This window comes from Pristiophorus japonicus, chromosome 18 (assembly GCF_044704955.1).
Source record: "Pristiophorus japonicus isolate sPriJap1 chromosome 18, sPriJap1.hap1, whole genome shotgun sequence".
NCBI lineage: Eukaryota > Metazoa > Chordata > Chondrichthyes > Pristiophoridae > Pristiophorus > Pristiophorus japonicus.
This window is the reverse complement of record NC_091994.1, coordinates 24,258,397-24,281,417: the sequence shown is the minus strand read 5'-3', so window position 1 is coordinate 24,281,417 and position 23,021 is coordinate 24,258,397. Positions and strand designations below refer to the sequence as shown.

The 23,021-nt window shown below is 49.2% G+C and overlaps 1 protein-coding gene across 1 annotated transcript in view; it reads right to left on the bottom strand.

The window, feature by feature from the left end:
* LOC139229001 (PDZ domain-containing protein GIPC3-like) overlaps nt 1–23,021 on the bottom strand; it is an 88,300-nt gene that overhangs the window by 7,714 nt on the left and 57,565 nt on the right. Inside the window, exons 4-5 of the mRNA XM_070860667.1 lie at nt 10,132–10,244; nt 18–99 (exon numbers count right to left, since the gene is read on the bottom strand). Of these exons, the coding sequence (XP_070716768.1) occupies nt 18–99; nt 10,132–10,244 (195 nt within the window). The remainder of the gene's footprint in view (nt 1–17; nt 100–10,131; nt 10,245–23,021) is intronic.

The following is a 23,021-nucleotide window of genomic DNA, read 5'->3' as shown; positions in this document are numbered from 1 at the left end:
TTTCGTACAAGACTCACCTAACTCTACATCTCTGATGCCCATGTAACTTTCCAGTAAATCATCCACCTTCTTAGTTGCTCGCTCCTCAAACTCTGTTGGCTAGAGAAATGGAAACTTTGATTCTTTGCAAATACAAAAATGAACAGTTTCCTTTTGAAACCATAAAGCACACTTGGTGTCATGTTTTCTATTTGTTGCAATTTTCCAGTTGTTGGGTACATAGTGAAGCACATGCAAGATCGTATTTCTCCATGGAAACCTCGTCCAGATCTGCTACCATGTTACAGTGTGCATATGTGGACTCAATCTGAACGCAACAGTTGAGGCCAATTTTGGCTCTTCACCACCCTGCTTACACCCACAAACGAGGCAGTAGCGGTAATTCGGCAGGATTTGTCCACTTTACGTCGGTCTCCTGGGGCGCATCACTTTCCAGGGGAATGGTGGGTGCTTCCCGCCACACACAAATCCTGTCTGAAGTAGGCGGGGGGAGTCGGGGGGGGGCTTCTTTTTGCACATTTAAAAAGGGGCGGGGAAGCCTTTTTCTTACCAGTGGACCTGCTGAACACCAAGGAGCAAATTCAGTAGACGATAAACAGCCGTTTATACAGTTTCTCTAGGGTTTCCACTGAACTGCCGCCAAAGTTATGTCGATAGATCAGGAGACTCCTGTGGAAATTTCAGGCAAAGGTCCCCAGCACACCCATGAAAACCTGGCAGGCACGAGGCCTGGGGTAGACCTCAGGCAGGAGCGCCTTTAAAAGGCCCACACAGGTTTTCCAGGTATTTTAGACCTTTTAACAGCTTTCACATTATGTTTCTTTTTTACTGCTGGTACTTAGACTTTCACATGTCTGTGACAGTTATGATCATTTTTTTGCCCCAAGCTCCATAAATTAGCACCAGAGGGTTTGCCAATAGCGACCCTTCAGGCTGATACGTTTAAAGGAGGAGAAGCTTCTGAGGGATGTCATACAGGCTATTTGAGAGGTGCTGTCTACCTTACAGCTCTTACCTGCGCCCCAGCCTCTGCAGGGAAAGGTGAAAAACCTAATTTAGGCAGATATTGTGTTGGTGGATAGTCTCCTTCCCAAAGAAGATTGTGCCATCAGAGCCCTGCTGCCATCACTAGGAGATGTGAATGCCTGTCTAGCCGTTCTACAAAAGCATCCTGATCATAGCATGCCAGGCTTTACATGGTAGGTACTGAATGAAAGAAAGCATGCCAGGGTGATCAGAAGCCAGCATTGCCCATTTGACTGCACCTTCCCAGATACCATCAACCATTTCCCTGGCAAACCTACCTGGGAACGACCATAGGAACCGGTCTTCTGGCAGTCTGGGTCAACAGAGAGGCAGATGTTAAACTGTGCCCTATGCTGTATGGGGGCTTGCAGCCACTATGTTGCATAGAACGTGCACATACAGAGGGGCAGTAATGGTTAGTTGAGGCCTGAAACTTGTGTGCACCTTATTTTATGCTGCAGGCTGACCAATGGGATGGTGCTGTGGCTAGGTACAAAGGATAACCCACCTTGCAAGTAGCTCATACAACACCACCTCAGCAACCATTACAAGGAGGGACCAGGTATTGTGTTGTACCATCACTTACCTGCCTCTTCGTGCCTGCATCTAGGCTGCATCTTAGCTGCCAGTCTCTAATTCCCTACCCTTTCAGCCTTACTAAAAGCTACTGATGGATTCAGATGGCTTTAGAGGCAATTCATCTCTTTTCAGGGTCGCACCCCACTTGCATCATTCCCCTTTAATTGTCTGTTTCTGTTTAAACTGTCAATCCCACCATTAAAATGGTGAGCCTAAGAATATGAATGTTAGAAGTTTGGGGTTCGCATGCTGCGCCAGTCCACCATATCCTCAAAGATTCAATTTCCTGCCTCCACATTTTCTTAGTTATTCCCTTCTTTTGGCCCTTACAGCCATTGGAAAGGCTAAAAAAAAAATCCCTACAAGCAACCTCACTTTAAATGCCACATCGCTAATTCTGACCTGCAGCCCTTATAGAGATGATGACGTGCATTATTTCCTGCCCTTTAATTGCAAGCTTCCATCTGCAGGTTCAATCCAGGCCAACAGCTTGTCTTGATTATTAAGTAAAATCTTATCTTGAGAGGTCTAGCAGTGTTCATACAAGCGAAAAGCTCGCAGTGTTCCTGCCCCAGCACTTCATTGCCAGGACTGGAACATCTGCCCTACAGTACTGTTAAAAAGAAATTACATTAAGATTATTCTAAAATGCCACGCCCTGTATTGTGGTAGTCTGTGGTAGAGCATGCAGAAATCAAGCGCAGGCAGTGGAAAGAGCGTGCGGCAAACCAGTCCCACCCACCCCTTCCCTCAACGCCCATCTGTCCCACCTGTGACAGATACTGTGGTTCTCGTATTGGACTGTTCAGCCACCTAACGACTCATTTTTAGAGTGGAAGCAAGTCTTCCTCGATTCCGAAGGACTGCCTATGATGATGAGTAGTCTGCTCTGTTAACCATTGTTGCTAAACATGGCAGTTCCCGATTTATTTATCTCAAATCTGAAATAAAAGATAGGGCTAAACTTTTATGCTGCTTACTACTATAAAAGCACATGGCTCAGTTGTACATTGATTTGAACCCCCACTCACCTGATTCCATTCCTTTCTATCCAGTCATAACCAGATAATCACCTGCAATGGCTTCTCTTCCCACTCACGCACCGTTTCCTCCCCCAAGCATCTATCCTTGCCCCCCTTCTATTTCTCAACCACATGTTGCCCCTCGGCGACATCATCCGAAAAAGTAACATCAGCTTCCACATGTACACTGACGAAGCCCAGCTTTACCTCACCACCACCTCTCTTGACCCCTCCACTGCCTCTGATTTGTCAAGCTTCTTCTCCGACATCCAGTATTGAATGAGCAGAAATATCCTCCAACTAAATATTGGGAAGACCGAAGTCATTGTCTTCGGTCCCTACCACAAACTCCATTCCCTAGCCACCGATTCAATCCCTCTCCCTGGCTACTGTCTGAGGCTGAAACAAACTGTTTGAGAACTTGATGTCGTATTTGATTCTGAACTTAGCTTCCGACCACATATCCTCTCCATTACCAAGACCGCCTGCTTCCACCTCGGTAACATTGCCCGTCTCTGCCCCTGCCTTAGCTCATCTGCTGCTGAAACCCTCATCCTTGCCTTGGTTACCTCTAGACTTGACTACCGCTACACTTCAGCTAATCCCACTCCCCTGCCCTTTCCCCATAGCCCTGAAACTTTTTTTTCCTTCAGGCACTTATCCAATTCCCTTTTGAAAGCCACGATTGAGTCTGCCTCCACCACCATATCAGGCCGTGCATTCCAGATCCTAAACACTCGCTGTGTAAAAAAGATTTTTGTCATGTCGCCTTTGGTTCTTCTGCCAATCACCTTAAATCTGTGTCCTCTGAACATAAGAACAGAAGAAATAGGAGCAGAGTAGGCCATTTGGCCCCTCGAGCCTGCTCCACCATTCAATAAGATCATGGCTGATCTGATCTTGCTCTCAACTTCTCTGCCCGCTCCCCATAACCCTTGACTCCCTTATCATTCAAAAATCTGTCTATCTATCTGGTTCTCGACTCTTCCGCCAATGGGGACAGTTTCTCTCTATGTACTCTGCCTCGACCCCTCATGATTTTGAATACCTCTATCAAATCTCTCAAACTTCTTTGCTCTAAGTAGAATAACTCCAGCTTCTCTAGTCTATCCATATAACTGAAATCCTTCATTCCTGGAATCATTCTCGGAAATCTTTTCTGTACCCTCTTTCAGGCCTTCACATCCTTCCTACAGTGCGGTGCCCAGAATTGGACACAGTACCCCAGTTGAGGCCATACAGTGTTTTATAAAGTTTCATCATAACTTCCTTGCTTTTGTACTCAATGCCTCTATTTACGAAGCCCAGGATCCCTTGTGCATTTTTAATCGCTTTCTGAACCTGTCCTGCCACCTTCAACGATTTGTGCACATATACCTCTAGATCTCTCTGCTCATTCACCCCCTTTAGGATTGTACCCTTTAATTTCTATTGCCTCTCATTGCTCTTCAAACCAAAATGTATCACTTCGCACTTTTCTGCGTTAAATTTCATCTGCTATGTGTCGACCCATTTCACCAGCCTGTCTATGTCGTCTTGAAGTCTATCACTATCCTCCTCACTGTTCACTAAGTTTTGTGTCATCTGCACATTTTGAAATTATATACTCCCAAGACCAAGTCATTAATTTATATCAAGGAAATCAGTGGTCCTGGGGAAAGAACCCTGGGGAAAACCATCGTATACCTTCCTCCAGTCCGACAAACAACAGTTCAGCTGTTTCCTGTCACTTAACCAATTTCATATCCATGCTGACACTGTCCCTTTTATTCCATGGGCTTCAACATTGATGGCAAGCCTATTATGTGGCACCTTGCCAAATGCCTTTTGGAAATCCATATGCACTGTTGTGTTCCTAACACAGATGAGGCTGCACACAGGGAGGTTAAAGTAACAGTGACCTCAGTCTTTATTAAGATACTCCAGAGTGAGGAACAGGCCTTAGGGGCCGGCTTATATACAGTGCTTTGTCCCTTGGGCACTTCAGGGGATGCGCTCACTGGTGGTGGAACATGGGAGTGCATGCTTTACAGATACACAACATCACTCTCCCCCAAAGTCAAAGTGAAAACTATTTACAAGATGAGGCGGTCGGGAGCCTTTCTTTCCCTGGTGGACCGCCTCGGTACAAATGTCTGTTCTGGTGTATTGGCTGTGCCCTAGCTGGGCTGGCATGTTTTTGGCCCTGCAGGGCTGCTGGGTGAGCCTAGCCTTGGTGGGCTGTTGGGTGTGATGGGTTCGATTTGTGTGACGTGGTGTCGTTAATCCTTTGGGTGTGTGTTGTGGGCTCGAAAAAGGTGGTGTCTGCTGTGGGTTGTTCAGGGCAGTCTGTGAACCGCAGCCTCGTTTGGTCCAGGTGCTTTCTGCAAATTTGTCCATTGTCTAGTTTGACTATAAACACCCTATTCCCTTCTTTAGCTATCATCATGCCCGCCATCCACTTGGGACCATGTCCATAGTTCCCGTGACACAGTGGCGCGACCATCGTTTACATTTTGTTGCTGCCGCCTGCTCTCTACCTGATCATGCAGATTGGGGTGAACCAGCGAGAGTCTGGTTTTAAGTGTCCTTTTCATGAGTAGCTCAACTGGGGGCACCCCTGTGAGCGAGTGGGGTCTCGTGCGGTAGCTGAGCAATACTCGGGACAGGCGGGTTTGGAGTGAGCCTTCTGTGACTCGTTTAAGGCTCTGTTTGATTGTTTGTACTGCCCGCTCTGCCTGCCCATTGGAGGCTGGTTTAAACGGGGCCGATGTGACATGTTTGATCCCATTGCGGGACATGAATTCTTTAAAATCGGCACTGGTGAAACATGGCCCGTTGTCACTGACCAGTATGTCAGACAGGCCATGGGTGGCAAACATGGCCCTCAGGCTTTCAATGGTGGCGGTGGCAGTGCTTCCCGACATTATTTCACATTCAATCCATTTAGAAAAAGCATCCACCACCACCAGCAACATTTTACCGAGAAACGGGCCCGCATAGTCGACATGGATCCTCGACCATGGTCTGGTGGGCCAGGACCACAAACTTAGTGGTGCTTCTCTGGGCGCGTTGCTCAACTGAACACACACGCTGCATTGCCGTACACAGGACTCTAAGTCAGAGTCGATACCGGGCCACCACACGTGGGATCTGACTATCGCTTTCATCATTACTTTACCTGGGTATGTGCTGTGCAGATCCGAGATGAACGTCTCCCTGCCCTTTTTGGGTAGCACTACGCGGTTATCCCACAATAGGCAGTCTGCCTGAATGGATAGCTCGTCCTTTCGCCGCTGTAACGGCTTGATTAGCTCTTGCATTTCAACGGGGATGCTGGCCCATCTCCCATGCAGTACACAGTTTTTTACTAGGGACAGCAGAGGATTGTGGCTGGTCCAAGTCCTAATCTGGCGAGCCATGACAAGTGATTTATCATTTTCAAATGCTTCCATGACCATCAACAAGTCTGCGGGCTGCGCCACCATCAACAAGTTTGCAAGCTGCACCATTTCCACCCCCGTGGTGGGCAATGGTAGCCGACTGAGAGCATCCGCACAGTTCTCGGTGCCTGGCCTGTGGTGGATGGTATAGTTATACGCTGATAGCGCAAGTGCCCACCTTTGTATGCGGGCTGAGGCATTAGTATTTATCCCATTGTTTTCAGCAAACAGGGATATGAGGGGCTTGTGATCGGTTTCCAGCTCAAATTTGAGGCCAAACAGGTACTGATGCATTTTCTTTACCCCGAACACACACGCTAATGCCTCTTTCTCAATCATGCTGTAGGCCCTCTCGGCCTTAGACAAGCTCCTGGAGGCATAGGCAACAGGTTGCAACTTCCCCGCGATGTTAGCTTGTACACCCGACTCCGTACGGCGACACATCACATGCTAGCACAAGTCTTTTACACGGGTTATACAATACAAGCAGCTTGTTGGAGCATAAAATGTTTCTGTCTTTCTCAAATGCAATTACTTGTTTTTTTCCCCATACCCAGTTCTCACTTTTACGCAATAACACATGTAGGGGCTCTAAGAGGGTGTTTAACCCTGGTAGGAAGTTACCAAAATAGTTAAGGAGTCCCAGGAACGACCGCAGCTCCGTGACGTTCTATGGCCTGTGTGCATTCCTGATAGCCTCTGTCTTGGCGTCTGTGGGCCGAATGCTATCCGCCGCGATCTTTCTCCCCAAAAACTCCACTTCTGTTGCCATGAAGACGCATTTCGACCTCTTCAGCCGCAGCCTGACATGATCCAGTCGCTGGAGGACCTCCTGCAGGTTTTGTAGGTGCTCGACGGTGTCCCGACCCGTGACCAATATGTCGTCCTGAAAAACCACCGTGCGTGGTACCGACTTGAGTTGGCGCTCCATGATTCTCTGGAAGATCGCTGCAGCCAACCGAATTCCAAATGGACATCTGTTGTAGATGAACAGTCCCTTGTGCATGTTGATGCAGGTGAGGCCCTTCGAAGACTCCTCCAGCTCCTGCGTCATGTAGGCCGAAGTCAGGTCGAGCTTGGTGAACGTCTTGCCTCCTGCCAGCGTCGCAAATAGGTCGTCTGCCTTAGGTAGCGGGTATTGGTCCTGTAGCGAGAAACGATTAATAGTTACTTTATAATCGCCGTAAATCCTGACCGTGCCATCACTTTTGAGTACTGGAACAATCGGGCTGGCCCACTCGCTGAATTCCACTGGGGAGATGATGCCCTCACGTTGCAGCCTGTCCAGCTCGATTTCCACTCTCTCCCTCATCATGTGAGATTCTGCTCGCGCCTTGTGGTGAATGGGTCGTGCCTCTGGGACCAAGTGGATCCGCACCTTCACCCCGGAAAAGTTTCCAATGCCGGGCTCAAAAAGGGAAGGAAATTTGTTAAGAACCTGGGTATATGAGGCCTCATCGATATGTGATAGTGCTCGGATATCATCCCAGTTCCAGCGGATTTTGCCCAGCCAGCTCCTTCCAAGCAGTGTGGGGCCATCGCCTGGGACAATCCAGAGTGGCAGTTTGTGCACTGTGCCCTCGTAGGTGACCTTGACCATGGCGCTGCCCAGGACAGTGATGTTATCACTGGTGGACATAAACGCATGTGCTATTGCGATGGCCTTACTGAGGGTCGGTGTCACTACAGTCAAAAGTTTTCGTAGGGTGGTCTCGTGGCCACTGCCCAGTACAAAAAAGTCTCTGAGCATTTGCTCCAGGTAGCCATGAAACTTACATTGTCCTGCAAGCCGCCTTAGCTTGGCGACGTAGCTCGCCACTTCCTGACCTTCAGATCGCTGGCACGTGTAGAACCGATACCTCGCCATCAGCACGCTCTCCCTTGGGTTAAGATGCTCCCAATCCAGTGTACACAGCTCCTCATACGACTTATCTGTGGGTTTCACCGGAGCCAGAAGATTCTTCATGAGGCTGTATATCGGTGCCCCGCAGACCGTGAGGAGGACCGCTCTCCTTTTTGCAGCGCTTCCTTCTCCATCCAGCTCGTTGGCTACAAAGTACTGGTCTAACCGTTCAACATAGGCTTCCCAATCCTTGCCCTCCGAGAACTTCTCCAGGATGCCCACAGTTTGCTGCATCTTTGTGTTGGATTCATGTACTTGTCGCCAGTTGTTGTGTTGCTAACACAGATGAGACTGCACACAGGGAGCTTAAAGTAATAGTGACCTCAGTCTTTATTAAGACACTCCAGAGTGAGGAACAGGCCTTAGGGGCCAGCTTATATACAGTGCTCCCAAGGGATGCTGGGATCCCTTGGGACTTCAGGGGATGCACTCCCTCATGGCGGAACAAGGGAGTGCATGCTTTACAGATACAAAACATACACCATGTCAACCACATTGCCCTCATCAACCCTCTCTGTTACCTTATCAAAAAAAATCGATCAAGTTAGTTAAACACAAATTCCCTAAACAAATCCGTGCTGGCTTTCCTTAATTAATCCACACTTGTCCAAGTAACTGTTAACTTTGTCCCTGATTATCCTTTCTTAAAGCTTCCCCAGTACCGAAGTTAAACTGACTGGAGTGTAATTGCTGGGTTCATCATTACACCTTTTTTTGGACAAGGGTGTAACATTTGCAGTTCTCCAATCCTATGAGACCAACCCCGTATCCAAGGAGGATTGGAAGATTATGGCCAGTACCTCTGCAATTTCCTCTTAACCTCCCTCAGCATCCTAGGATGCATCCCATCTGGTCCTGCCAACCTCTCTAGTACCTCCTCTTTATCAATTTTTATCATCCAGTATATCCACTGCCTCCTCTTTCACTATGACTTTGGCAGCATGTTCTTCCTTGGTGAAGACAGATGCAAAGTACTCATTTAGTACCTCAGCCATGTCCTCTGCCTCTATGCGTACTCTCCTTTCTGGTCCCTAATCGGTCCCACCCCTGCTCTCACTACCTGTTTGCTATTTATAAGCCTATAGAAGACTTTTGAATTCCCTTTTATGTTCGCTGCCAATCAATCCTCATACTCTCTCTTTGCCCCTCTTATTTTCTTTCTCACTTCCCCTCTGAACTTTCTATATTCAGCCTGATTCTCATTTGGATTCTCAATCTGGTATCTGTCATACACACTGCTTTTCTGTTTCGTCTTACACTCTACCTCTTTCATCATCCAAGGAGCTCTAGCTTTAGTTTGCCCTACCTTTTACCCCTCGTGGGAATGTAACTCGACTGTACCTGAACCATCTCCTCTTTAAAGGCAGGCAGCCCATCGTTCGATTAAAGTTTTGCCTGATAATCTTTGATTCCATTTAGCCGGGCCAGATCCATTCTCAACCCATTGAAATTTGCCTTCCTCCAATTAAGTAATTTTACTCGAGATTGCTCCCTTTCCTTTTCCATAGCTAATCTAAACCTTATGATACTATGATCGTTGTTCCCTAAATGTTCCCCGAGTGACGCTTGCTCCACCTGACTCACCTCATTCCCCAGAACTAGATCCAGCAATGCCTCCTTCCTTGTTGGGCCGGAAACGTACTGATCAAGAAAGTTCTCCTGAACACACTTCAGAAATTCTTCCCCCTCTCTGCCCTTTACACTATTATTATCCCAGTCTCTATTAGGATAATTGAAGACCCCCATTATGACTACTCCATAGTTCTTGCACCTCTCTGTAATTTACCTGCAAATTTGCTCTTCTATATCCTACCTCTTTGACCAAGCTTTTGTTCATCTGTGCTAATAACTCCCTATATAGCTCGGTGTCAAATTTTGTTTGATAATCGCTGCTGTGAAGCACCTTAGAATGTTTTACTATGTTAAAGGCGCTATATAAATGCAAGTTGTTAAGGTTGCTGAAAAAAATCACACCACTGTGAAAATGGAAAAAACATGTGACTTAAGTTAGATTTGAACAAGTTCCAGTTTTCAGTGGAACTGCTGTTCCCGACATGCAAAGCGCACTAATTTGCCTATATGCCTCTCAGTGACACTTTATATCAGGGAATGGACATCTGCATTGATGTTTTGTGAATGAAGGCCCCAGCTGGTGTATAAAAACTATAGTATTACTTACAGCCTCTTCCACAGTTGCCGAGCCTTTTGACCTTAAACGCAAAGTTTCCTTTCCACTTCCCACTTTTCCCTCACCTGTAGATTTGCCACATTTTGTTCTTCGTGCAATCATATCTGTAAAATTCAGAAGAAAAAGTTATTGCAATAATAAGCTGAGGGGGTGGCATACAGTGGCCCGGGTTCAGCACCGAGACCTAATAGTATAACATAGAGTTTCTTTAGTCTTGGTGTTGTAGGAGATGTAACGCAGAGGAGGCTAGTCAATCCATCATGTCTCTGCAGAGTCAATGGAAGTAAAAAATCAGGAGAGATGTAAAATGGGCTGATGATTCGCTATCACCCACTCTACACTATCGCACTGTAAAGTCCTGTCCCCTCAGTACAGATTCACACGAGGCATATAATGAAGTCAAGGTCACTCTGGACCTGCATCTTTATTACACAGCTCTCGAATGCTGCACTTGCCTGAGACCTGTCCTTATATACCTGTCTGGGACAGGTATCCAGTGTCTCCTGCAAGTGCACCCCTGGTGGTAAAGTATGCTGGCGGTTACAGGTCATATCTTATTACAGTCATGTATAGCATGGTAAGATACAGTTATATATAGTAATGTGAGATACATGACATCACCCTCCCTCAAGGTCTTATTGTCTTTATAGGTTCAGTCTCTCAGGTGGTCTACGCTCTCGCGTGGAGCATCTGAGTTGTGGTTCAGTTGTTTGTCTTGGTGTCTGTTTTTCTTTGGGTGTGGTTGCTGGTATCTCGCCTGGGCTGTCTGTTTCGATTGGTGTGATTGTTGGTGTCTCGCCTGGATTGTCTGTTGGGATTGCCCTTTCCTCAGGTTGTTCCCTCTGTCTGTCCACCAGGTGTGGTGCGAGTTCCACATTGTAGTCTGCCTCTGGTTCCGCAGTGTTGTTGGTGAATCTGCTTTTGACTTGGTCTACATGCCTCCGGCAGGTTTGGCCATTGTCCATTTGTACTACCAGTAGCCTGTTTCCTTCCTTGCCAGTTACTGTCCCTGCAAGCCATTTGGGATCCCTGCCATAGTTTAGTACAAACACTTTGTCCCCTATCTCATTCCATCTTCCATTCGAATTTCGGTCATGATACTTGGTCAGTTTACGGCGCTTTGCCTCAACGATTTCGTGCATGTCTGGGAGGATTAATGAGAGCCTTGTTTTTAAAGTCCTTTTCATCAACAGTTGCGCGGGGGGGATCCCAGTCAGTGAGTGCGGACGAGATCTGTATGCCAGCAGCAGTCGCGACAGGCGATCTTGTAGCGTGGGACCTTGGATTTTAAGCATGCCTTGTTTAATGATTTGCACTGCTCACTCTGCCTGGCCGTTGGAGGCCGGCTTGAACGGTGCCGTCTTGACGTGATTTATGCCGTGGTCAATTATGAAATCTTGGAATTCTGCGCTGGTGAAGCATGGACCATTGTCACTGACCAATATGTCAGGGATTCCGTGCATTGCAAACATAGTTGTGAGGCTCTCCACAGTGGTGGAGGTGGTGCTCGAGTTTAAAATGGTGCATTCGATCCACTTTGAAAATGCATCTGCAACTACGAGTAACATTTTGCCCATGAATGGGCCCGCATAGTCTACGTGCACCCGCGACCATGGTTTGGTAGGCCAGGGCCAGGGGCTCAGGGGAGTCTCCCTGGGGGCATTACTAAGTTGGGCACAAATGGTGCACCGTCGGATGCAGAGCTTCAAGTCCGCGTCAATACCAGGCCACCAGACGTGGGATCTGGCTATGGCCTTCATGAGAACGATTCCCGGGTGCTCGCGGTGGAGCTCCTGGACAAATGCCTCTCTGCCTCGTAGAGGCATAACTACTCGGCTGCCCCACATCAGGCAGACTGCTTGTAGTGATAGCTCATGCGTGCGCCTGTGAAAGGGTTTTAATTCCTCGGGGCAGGCATCGCGAGCCTCTGCCAGTCACCGGTTAGGACACATCTTTTTACCTGGCCGTCCAGGCTCTGATTTGGCGAGCCGTCATGGGTGAACCTGTGGACTCAAAGGCATTGATTTCCATGACTATCTCACAGTCCTGTTAGTCAGACCCTTCCATGGTCGCCAGGGGTAGCCTGCTGAGCGTGTCGGCACAGTTGTCTGTGCCTTATAGTCGTAGGACGCCAGCATGAGTGCCCACCGTTGAATGCACGCCGAGACATTGCCGTTTATTGCCTTTCTCTTGGATAGGAGGGACGTAAGGGGCTTGTGGTCGGTTTCTAATGCGAACTGGCCCCGAAAAGGTATTGGTGCATCTTTTTGACACCGTACACGCACACGAGCGCCTCCTTCTCCACCATTCCGTACCCGCGCTCCACCCGCGAAAGTGACCTGGAGGCATAAGCTATGGGTTGTAATTTACCCTCACTATTGACATGTTGTAAAATGCACTCGACCCCATACGCTGACGCATCACATGTGAGAACTAGCTTTTTACCTCAATCAAAGAAAGCCAAAACACTGTTGGAACACAGAAGGTTGCGTGCCTTATTGAAGGCGCGTTCCTGGGCGTCCCTCCAAAACCAATCGCACCCCTTCCTGAGTAGCATGTGGAGAGGCTCCAGCAGCGTGCTTAAGTTCTGCATAAAGTTCCCAAAGTAATTGAATAGCCCTAGAAAGGCACGCAGTTCTGAGACATTCCGGGGCCTGGGTGCCAGGCGAATTGCTTCTGTTTTGGACTCTGCTGGGCGGATTCCATCAGCGGCAATCCTTCTGCCCAAAAATTCAGCCTCGGGTGCGAGAAACAGGCACTTGGATTTCTTGACTCGTATGCCTACCCGATCCAACCGCTTTAGTACTTCCTCCAAATTACGGAGATGGGAGTCGGTGTCCCTGCCCGCGATAAGTATGTCGCCTTGAAATACAACCGTTCCCAGGATGGACTTCAGCAGACTCTCCATGTTGCGCTGGAATATGGAGCTGCTGACCTGATGCCGAATGGGCATCGATTGTACATGAAAAGGCCTCGATGTATGTTGATGGTGGTGAGTAGCTTGGATTCCCGGTCAATTCTTGCGTCATATACGCGGATAAGAGGTCTAGATTTGAGAAAAGTTTACCTCCAGCCAATGTGGCAAATAAGTCCTCCACTCTGGGCAGCGGGTACTGGTCCTATAGGGAGACTCTGTTTATGGTAGATTTGTAGTCCCCACAGATTCGTACGGATCCATCAGGCTTCATGGCTGGGACGATGGGACTTGCCCAGTCGCTAAATTCCACAGGTGATATAATGCCTTCCCGCAGAAGCATGTCTAGTTCATGTTCAATCTTTTCCCTCATCACATAGGGTACAGCTCTGGCCTTGTGATGGACCGGTCTAGCATCCTGTGTGATGTAGATTTTGACTTTAGTCCCTTTGAAAGTGCCCACACCTGGCTGAAAGAGATGTTCAAATCACTTTAGAACTGTTGAGCAGGAGGTCCGTTCCTCTAACGACATGGAATGAACATCATCCCATTTCCAGTTTAGTTTTGCCAGCCAGCTTCTCCCCAGCAGTGCTGGGGGGTCTCCGGGGACAATCCACAGGGGAAGTCGGTTCACTATCCCTTTGTGTGTGATGGAGAGCATGGCACTGTCGAGGACTGGGACGATTTCTTTGGTTTCGGTCCTTAGATTGGTGTCGACCCTTGTGAGTTTTGGCCTTTCTCTTTTATGCAGCCACAGTTGTTCAAATTGTTGAGCGCCCATGAGAGATTGACTCGCTCCCGTATCCAGCTCCATGTTGACAGGTATCCCGTTGAGTAGGAACCTCATCATTATTGGAGGCGTCTTGTTGTAGGAGCAGCGGCCATTGATTGTGTTGACCCGCCATACATCGGTGTCCTGGGTACTGTCCCCACCGTCTTCTGGCCTGCCTTCTGACCCATCCGATTCGTATACCAGCCGAGCTGCCATTTTTTTGCACATGCAGGCCAGATGCCCCGTAGAGTTGCAGTTTCTGCAAACAGCATGCTGAAATTGGCACCCCCTTGACGAGTGCCTGCCCCCACACCTCCAGCACAGACCGCTTCCATTGTTTCCAAAGAATGAGCTGCGTCTGGCTGATCTCTCTTGAGCTTCTCTCAGTTTGTAGTTGATTGCTCACATTGTGGGTTGATGAGGTGTGAACGGGCGTTCATGTGGCCCTTGATGGCTTCTGGCGCCACTGCCTGCTGTCGAGGGCCTGCTCTCCTGCTTTTGTCTGTGTGTGGGGGTAGCAGCTTGTTTCACGCTGTGAACCCCTTGTTCCGATGTTTCGTTAGTTGTCGTACCTGCAGTGTAGATCAACCTCTTCCCCTGCCAAGAATGTTTGTGCAACCAGTGCTGCTGTCTCTTGGGTCAGGTTCTATGAGCTTTCGGAATATGCCTGCGTGGTCTATTCCTTCAATGAAAAAGTCTCTCAGCATTTCTCTCCTCAGTTCATCGGAGAACTCACATAAACTAGCCAACCTCCGAAGTTCCGCCACGAAGTCGGGTATGCTCTGGCCCACACAGCGTCTGTAGTTGTAGAACCTGTGTCTGGCCATGTGTAGGCTGCTCGCTGGCTTCAGGTGGTCTCTTACCAGTGTGCTCAATTCTTCAAACGACTTGCTTGCTGGTTTCTCGGGTGCCAGCAGATCCTTCATTAAAGCGTATGTTTTCGAGCCACAGCTGGTCAAGAGATGGGCTCTTCTCTTGTCTGCCTTGTCGTCGCCTAACCAGTCTTTGGTTACAAAGCTTTGCTGGAGCCTTTCTATAAAATCTTCCCAATTGCCTCCAGCATTGTACTTTTCATCTGATCCGTTGTTCGCCATTCTGTGGATTCTGTAATCCCGTAACTCCTCGCCACTGTAAAGTCCTGTCCCCTCAGTACAGATTCACACGAGGCATATAGTGAAGTCAAGGTCACTCTGGACCTGCACCTTTATTACACAGCTCTCGAATGCTGCACTTGCCTGAGACCTGTCCTTATATACCTGTCTGGGACAGGTATCCAGTATCTCCTGCAAGTGCACCCCTGGTGGTAAGGTATGCTGGTGGTTACAGGTCATATCTTATTACAGTCATGTATTGCATGGTAAGATACAGTTACATGTAGTAATGTGAGATACATGACACGCACAAAGTCAAAATGAACCCCAAGACCTTTAAATGTAGGAGTGCAGATGAAAGTGGCCATAGAAAGACATACAGGATCTTGGGTTCTTAGGTAGGTGCATTTAATACAAAAGCGAGGAAGTAATGTTGAATGTGTACATTATTACTTAGACCACAGTTGTAGTATTGTGTCCAGCTCTGGGTACCACATTACAAGAAAGGTATTACTGATGGAAAGGCTTTGGTGAAGATTCACTGGGGAAGAAATTGGGGTTGTTTGCGCCTCCCATTAGCACCCCACTAAATTCCGTGGGAGTTTAGCGGTGGCGGTAACCGTTAGCGCCCTGCCCTGTTGCGTCGGCGATGACAACATCATCACCATGTGCAGCAATCTGTTTTCACCCCGGAACAAAAAGTCAGGAGTGCCCTCTAACGCTGCGCCGGGCATGACAGCGACAGCTTCAGGGGGCGCGTACCGGGCTGTAGGCTGCTCGCAGGGCGCGAGTCAAAAAAAATTGTCCGACTTACTGGTCGGTGTCCGTTGCATGACGGTTTGCGGGGTCCATGTCACGATCTGGCTGCCCGGCATGCCGCTTGAGTGCCGGGCTGATGCCACGGTACCCCATTCCCCGATGGTCCAGCTAGGGACCCGCAGAGTCGGCCGCTTGGCCCCCCCCTTTTAATGAAGGGGAGGGCCCCTTCTACATGGCAGCGCTACATGTCCCAACCCATAGCACTGCGCCCTCTCCGATTGCTTCCGCCCCGCTCGTGCCTCATAGAGCAAGTGGAGCAGGTTTTTTTGCGCTCCACTTGCTCTCGGGGGCAGTAACCCCAATATCCAAGCGAGGCGGAACTTCCATGCCTGGCGCAGGAACACCCGTCTTGTGGCTGTTACCGCCCCCACATGGGACACTACACAATTTCCCCCTTCCTCCCCTCCTCTCCTCTTCCCCTCAACAAAGTCATATTATGTATGAGAGATCATAGTTATTAAGAAAGGCTCAAACATTGAGGCTATTTTGACTGGAACAGAAAAGGTGGTTGTACTAGCAGTTGTCAAAATTATGAAAGACTCTGAGAGGATAAATAGTGAAAGATTGTTTCCGCTGGTTGGTGAATCTAGCACAGCAGGACATAAATGCAGGTGTATCACGAGGCGGATGTTACTGGAGCTTAGAATGTTTTGCAGCAAGTGGCTATTAAGGAAGAGGCTGTATTTTCCACTTTGGTGGAAAACTCGCATTAACTCATCATGAAGCTTTCTGGCTCTGTGTTTGTCTCAACGTTGATCCTGCAATTTTCCGGGGAGCAGCCGCATTATGATAATTTTGGTAGTCTCCTGGTGGGATTCCCATCTTGGTAGCCTGCAGTCTGCGGTTGGCATTCTTGGGCTTCAAGAATGTAATTGGTTGCCCCATGATTGATTACACTTCCTTGGGAGTTATGATTTTTAAATCCCCTTCACTCCCGATAGCAATTCTTGTGTCAACATTGCTACAGCAGTGATGGTGAGATATACATTTCATGATATAATTGTGCCATTACTGCTCACTGTTGGCAGCGGGTTGCAGACGGGATCCATTTCTCTCTGATTTTAACAACAACAACAGCTTTTATTTATGTAGCGCCTTTAACGTAGTAACACACCCCAAGGCGCTTCACAGCAGTGTTATAAGACAAAACAAATAAATTTGACACCGAGTCACAAGAAGAAATTACGGCTGATGACCAAAAGCTTGGTCAAAGAAGTAGGTTTCAAGGAGCGTGTTAAAGAAGGAAAGAGAGGTAGTGAGGCGGAGAGGTTTAGGGAGGGAGTTCCAGAGCTTAGGGCCCCAAACAGCTGAAGGCACGGCCACCGATGGTTGAGCAGTTATAATCAGGGAGCCTCAAGAGGGCAGAACTTGAGGAGCGCAGACATCTTAAGTATGCAAGCCACCTGTTCTGACCGGTTGAAATTCCCCCCATTTCTTTCTAACCTGCTCAAGTATCAGTCTGCTCAGTAGTGTTTAATAGTTTTAAGCCCATATCGTTTTTGCTGCTTGTCCTGTTAAGTATGTGGCATTAGAAATTTTTCAGTGACAGTATAAAATGGCATTCCTTCATCCTCACCTTTATCTGTTAGCACATCATCCAAACACATCAGCTTAAACTACTTCAGTCTGTCGCACTTAGGCTCTCCAAACTTGCTCTAAGTTTCCCTATTGCTGCAAGTAAAACTAAATTTTTTCTCATACAGTTGATCTCAGGTAATAGGAGACATTGTCCTTGTCATGTATTCAACCAGCATTGTAACCCATGTATAAACTGACCTAAGTTGTACACCGTGAGAACACTGACCACTAGGTGGGAGACACTCCTAACCTGGACCTTCAGGTATAAAAGGGGAAGCTCCACCCACCTTCATCACTTGAGTGCGAAGGAATAAAGGACAGGTCACAGACTGACCTTCTCTCAAGCATGGGCCTCGTGTGCATTTATACTGTATAGTAAGGACGTATCAATGGCGACAAGAAACTGGGATTTAAACCACGCGAGCATGGCCACTAGCAGAACAGATGAGAGGTACTGTGTTAAGGAATGGTTGGGACAGAGATTCAACATTGTTAAAGCAGCACGCAGTTCTCCAGGCAGACAAGGGCAGTCGGGCATGCCCCAACATGTAGTCGAACCCAGAGGGGGAGTTCGACAGAGACAATGGCAAGCTGAACAGCGATTCACGCCATTGCAAGGGACAATGTGGCCAGTAATGGGGCCATCAACACCTGTTAATGGTGCACTCAAGGACAATAACAGGGGCAGTCAGGGACGATCGACTGGCAAGGGACCTTTTGTTTCAAACCGCAACTCATGCTGGAGGTGTGGAGGCATACACTCAGCCGGAGTTTGCAGAGATGAGCAAAATACCTGCAGAAATTGCAGAAATGGACACTGGGGGAAATCGCTGGAAGCTGAAGTTCAGCGAGTTCGTGTGGAGCACGTATACAGTTCATACACCAGGACGCCACCGATAATGATGAAAGTGCTCCTCAATGGCATCCCAGTATCAATGGAGTTAGACACGGGTGCCAGCCAGTCCCTGATGGGTATCAAACAGTTCAAAAAGTTGTGGGCATCCAAGGCCAAGAGGCCAAAATTATCGCCGATTGACGCACAGCTACGGACTTACACAAAGCAGATCATTCCGGTGCTTGGCAGCGCCACGGTAGTCGTGACCCACAAAGATTCGGAGAACAGACTGCCACTCTGGATTTTCCCAGGGGATGGTCCCGCACTACTGGGGAGGAGTTGGCTTGCTGTCATGAACTGGAAATGGAGCGATGTCAATGCAATTTCCTCTGTGGAGCGAGTATCATGCTCACAGATCCTGGACAAATTTGACTCATTATTTCAACCCGGCATTGGCACTTTCATGGGGGCCAAGGTAGTGATTCACATAAACCCGGACGCCAGGCCAGTACACCACAAGGCCAGAGCGGTGCCGTATGTGATGCGGGAAAAGATAGAAGGCGAATTGGACCGCCTGTTGACGGAAGGCATCATCTCGGCAGTCGAATTCAGTGACTGGGCGAGCCCGATTGGGTCGGTCAGGATATGTGGTGATTACAAGGCCACTATCAATCGGGTGTCACTCCAAGACCAGTACCCGCTACCGAGAGCGGAGGACCTCTTTGCGACGCTATCCGGTGGCAAACTTTTTTCAAAATTGGACCTGACCTCAGCTTACATGACCCAGGAGCTGGCGAGTGAGTCGAAGAAGTTGACCACCATCACGACACACAAGGGGTTGTTTGAGTACAACAGATGTCCGTTCGGGATTCGCTCGGCCGCCGCGATCTTCCAACGAAATATGGAAAGCCTCCTCAAGTCGATTCCAGGGACGGTGGTTTTTCAGGACGACATCCTCATCACGGGTTACGATACTGAAGAACACCTCCACAACCTGGAGGAGGTGCTACACAGACTGGACCGGGTAGGTCTGCGACTGAAAAAGGCGAAGTGCGTCTTCCTAGCTCCAGAGGTAGAATTCCTGGGGATGAGGGTAGCAGCAGACGGGATCAGCCCTACTGCGTCCAAGACGGAAGCGATCCAGAGAGCACCCAGACCCCGTAACATGACGGAGCTGCGTTCGTTCCTGGGGCTCCTGAACTATTTTGGTAACTTTCTTCCCAAATTGAGCATGCTGCTAGAGCCGCTACACTTGCTCCTACGCAAAGGTCGCGAATGGGTCTGGGGGGACAGCCAGGAAAGGGCTTTTAATAGAGCACGCAATTTGTTATGTTCCAACAATCTGTTCACGCTATATGACCCATGTAAGAAACTTGTGTTAATGTGCGATGCCTCGTCCTATGGTGTCGGGTGTGTGTTGCAGCATGTCAATGCCAAGGGTCTGTTACAGCCTGTAGCTTATGCCTCCAGAAGTCTGTCCAAGGCAGAAAGGGGCTACGGGATGGTAGAAAAGGAGGCACTCGCATGTGTATTTACGGTAAAGAAAATGCACCAGTACCTGTTTGGCAGGAAATTTGAGCTGGAGACAGATCACAAACCCCTAACGTCCCTTTTGGCCGACAACAAGGCCATAAATGCAAACGCATCGGCCCGCATACAGAGGTGGGCACTCACGTTAGCCACCTATGACTACACAATTCGGCACAGACCGGGCACTGGAAACTGCGCCGATGCACTCAGCAGGCTCCCACTAGCCACCACTGAGGGGGCTACCGAGCATGCTGCTGAGATGGTCATGGCTGTTGAAGTTTTCGGATGCGAAGGCTCACCCGTGACAGCCCGTCAGATTAAAGTCTGGACAAATAGAGACCCGCTATTGTCTCTAGTCAAGAATGTGTCCTGAATGAGGACTGGGCAGCCACGTACAGGGCATGCCCTGAGAAATTTAAACCATTTCACAGGCGCAAGGATGAACTCTCAATTCAGGCCGATTGCCTACTGTGTGGAAACCGCGTAGTCATGCCCCAGATGGGCAGAGAGGTGTTCATCAGAGAACTCCACAATGGGCACCCGGGCATTGTCACGATGAAGGCAATTACCAGGTCACACGTTTGGTGGCCAGGGATAGAAGCAGATCTGGAACTTTATGTTCGCAGGTGCAACACGTGTGCCCAGCTGGGCAATGCGCCCAGGGAAGCCCCCTTTAGCCCCTGGCCATGGCCCGCCAAGCCTTGGTCACGCATCCATGTGGACTACGCAGGTCCTTTCATGGGGAAAATGTTTTTGGTTGTAGTAGACGCCTACTCCAAATGGATCGAGTGTGACATTTTAAATTCAAGCACATCCTCTGCCATGGTAGAAAGTCTATGGGCAATGTTCGCCGCCCACGGTCTACCAGACATCTTGGTCAGTGACAATGGCCCATGCTTCACAAGCACTGAATTCCAGGACTTCATGGCAGGCAATGGAATTAACCATGTTAGAACGGCACCATTCAAGCCGGCCTCAAATGGCCAGGCAGAACGAGCAGTGCAGATAATCAAACAGGGGATGCTCAGAATCCAAGGGGGTTCCCTACAAACCCGCTTATCACGCCTCCTGTTGGCCTATAGATCCCGACACTCGCTCACAGGGGTTCCACCCGCAGAGCTACTAATGAAAAGGACGCTCAAAACCCGGCTATCCCTTATACACCCCACCATGAAAGAAATTGTCGAGAGCAGACGCCAGTCACAATATGACTACCATGACAGGAATGTGAGGGCGCGATGTATTGATGTAAATGATCCTGTTTTTGCCCTCAACTACGCTGCAGGGCCCAAATGGCTCGCAGGCACTGTGGTTGCCAAAGAGGGAAATAGGATTCTGGTAGTTAAACTTATCAATGGACAAATCTGCCGCAAGCATGTGGATCAAACAAAAAGGAGGTTCACCAACCCCATAGAAGAAGCAGAGGAAGAACACGACATAGAGTTCACTCCACCACAGGTGACCGAACACCGGAACCAAAGGGAGCAGAGCCCAGTCACTGTGGGCAGTCCGGACAGGCCTGAGGCACCGCAAACAGCAGACACTCAGGCCAGCGCCCAACAACCGGAGCCCCAACTCAGGCGCTCTACAAGGGAGCGTAAACCACCAGAGAGACTCAACCTGTGATCCCAATAAGACTTTGGGGGGGGGGGAGGTGATGTCATGTATTCAACCAGCATTGTAACCCATGTATAAACTGACCTAAGTTGGACACCGTGAGAACACTGACCACTAGGTGGGAGACACTCCTAACCTGGACCTTCAGGTATAAAAGGGGAAGCTCCACCCACCTTCATCACTTGAGTGCTAAGGAATAAAGGACAGGTCACAGACTGACCTTCTCTCAAGCATGGGCCTCGTGTGCATTTATACTGTGTAGTAAGGACGTATCAGTCCTCAGTCACAAGATGGCTGCCACTGTATCAGTAGAAAGGAGTTCGGGCCAAAATTGCCCTCCACCTGAAACAGGGTGGTCGCTCCACTGTTGGCTGTTCGTTACCCCAATATGATTGCGGTAATAAGATCAAAATTGCCTTTTTTTCTGTCATAAATGGAGCAGAGTCTTAATTCCCGGTGGTAATGGCTGTTTTCAGCGATGTGGTGTTTGCACTGCGAAATTCCCCTCATCCAGTTGATGCAAAACCATCATGCTTACAATGCAGCTGCTCCCTGACCTGGTTTTGCAGCTGTCTTCAGTTCGTCTTGACCTTTCTTTGCACAGGCTGGCCGCTGCCCTGGAAGCTCAGAATGCTCTCCTGCACTCTGGGCAACAGGGCACGGAGTCTCTGACTGCTTTCATCTCTGAAGGTTTCCAGAGTGTGGCTGCTGTCATGCAGTGTCAGCTGGAGGCTACGCAACATCTGACTGCTGCCATTGCGGCTGGGTCCCCCGGGGGCCTAACGGTGCCACCACACCCCGTTCGACCTGTGGTCCAGCAGCTTGGTGGGGGCGGTGTGGGGGGCTGCCCTGGGGGAGATGCCGCTGGCTCCTCGAACCAGGAGACTGATGTTGCCTCTCCGGTTCACAGCAGCCCTGAGCCGAGAGCTGCCAGTACACAATTGCTGCCAACCATGGCTTCGCCCCAGCCACTTCCAACTGAAGGCACACAGGAGGATGTGGCCCAGTCTTCAGCCAGTCCTTCCAGGGCCAGAGCTGATCAGGGGCATCCGAGAAGGACATCTGAAGCTTCCTCTACATACACACAGCCGCCTTCCCAAAGCCATTAGGCAGGCAAAGGGGAAACACTGCGGCGTACTGTAAGGATAGGTCTGCATAAGAGGGGTAAGAAGGAGTTGGACAAGGGTGATAATGGATAATGTAAATGTTTGAGACCCATTGGGGCCGAAATTCAGTAGCGCAAGAAAGCTGATGCACCAATGATTTTTTCTTTGTCCATACCGCATGGATCCTTGATGCGGTCGGAAGAGCCATTTTCAAGATTTAGAAAGTTTTTCAAACTCCCAGAGGAAATGTGTCATAATGGGGGCGGACCATAGACTCAAAGCCAGGCTGATTGGCTGACTATAGGTTGGACCGGGACTCTGCCGCTGTCAGTCAGCAGTGGAGTAATGGTGACGTCACAGCGCTCTTTCCCGTCCGTTAAAGGGGAGGGATTCTATCATTTTTATCTTCGGCCACTGGGCCATCAGGGAGGGTTTCAGTCGGGCCATCGGCCTGGCACCCAAGATGGGGTGCCAGACTGCCCGTTGGCGGCTCGGCCAAACCCGGGAGCACTATTTTGCTGGTTGATCGGAAAGTTGGCCGGCAAAAATTATTACATGACGGCCGCAGCAGTGGAGTCCCTTTGAAGGACCGCCGGGCCGCACACAATCTTCAGAGGGT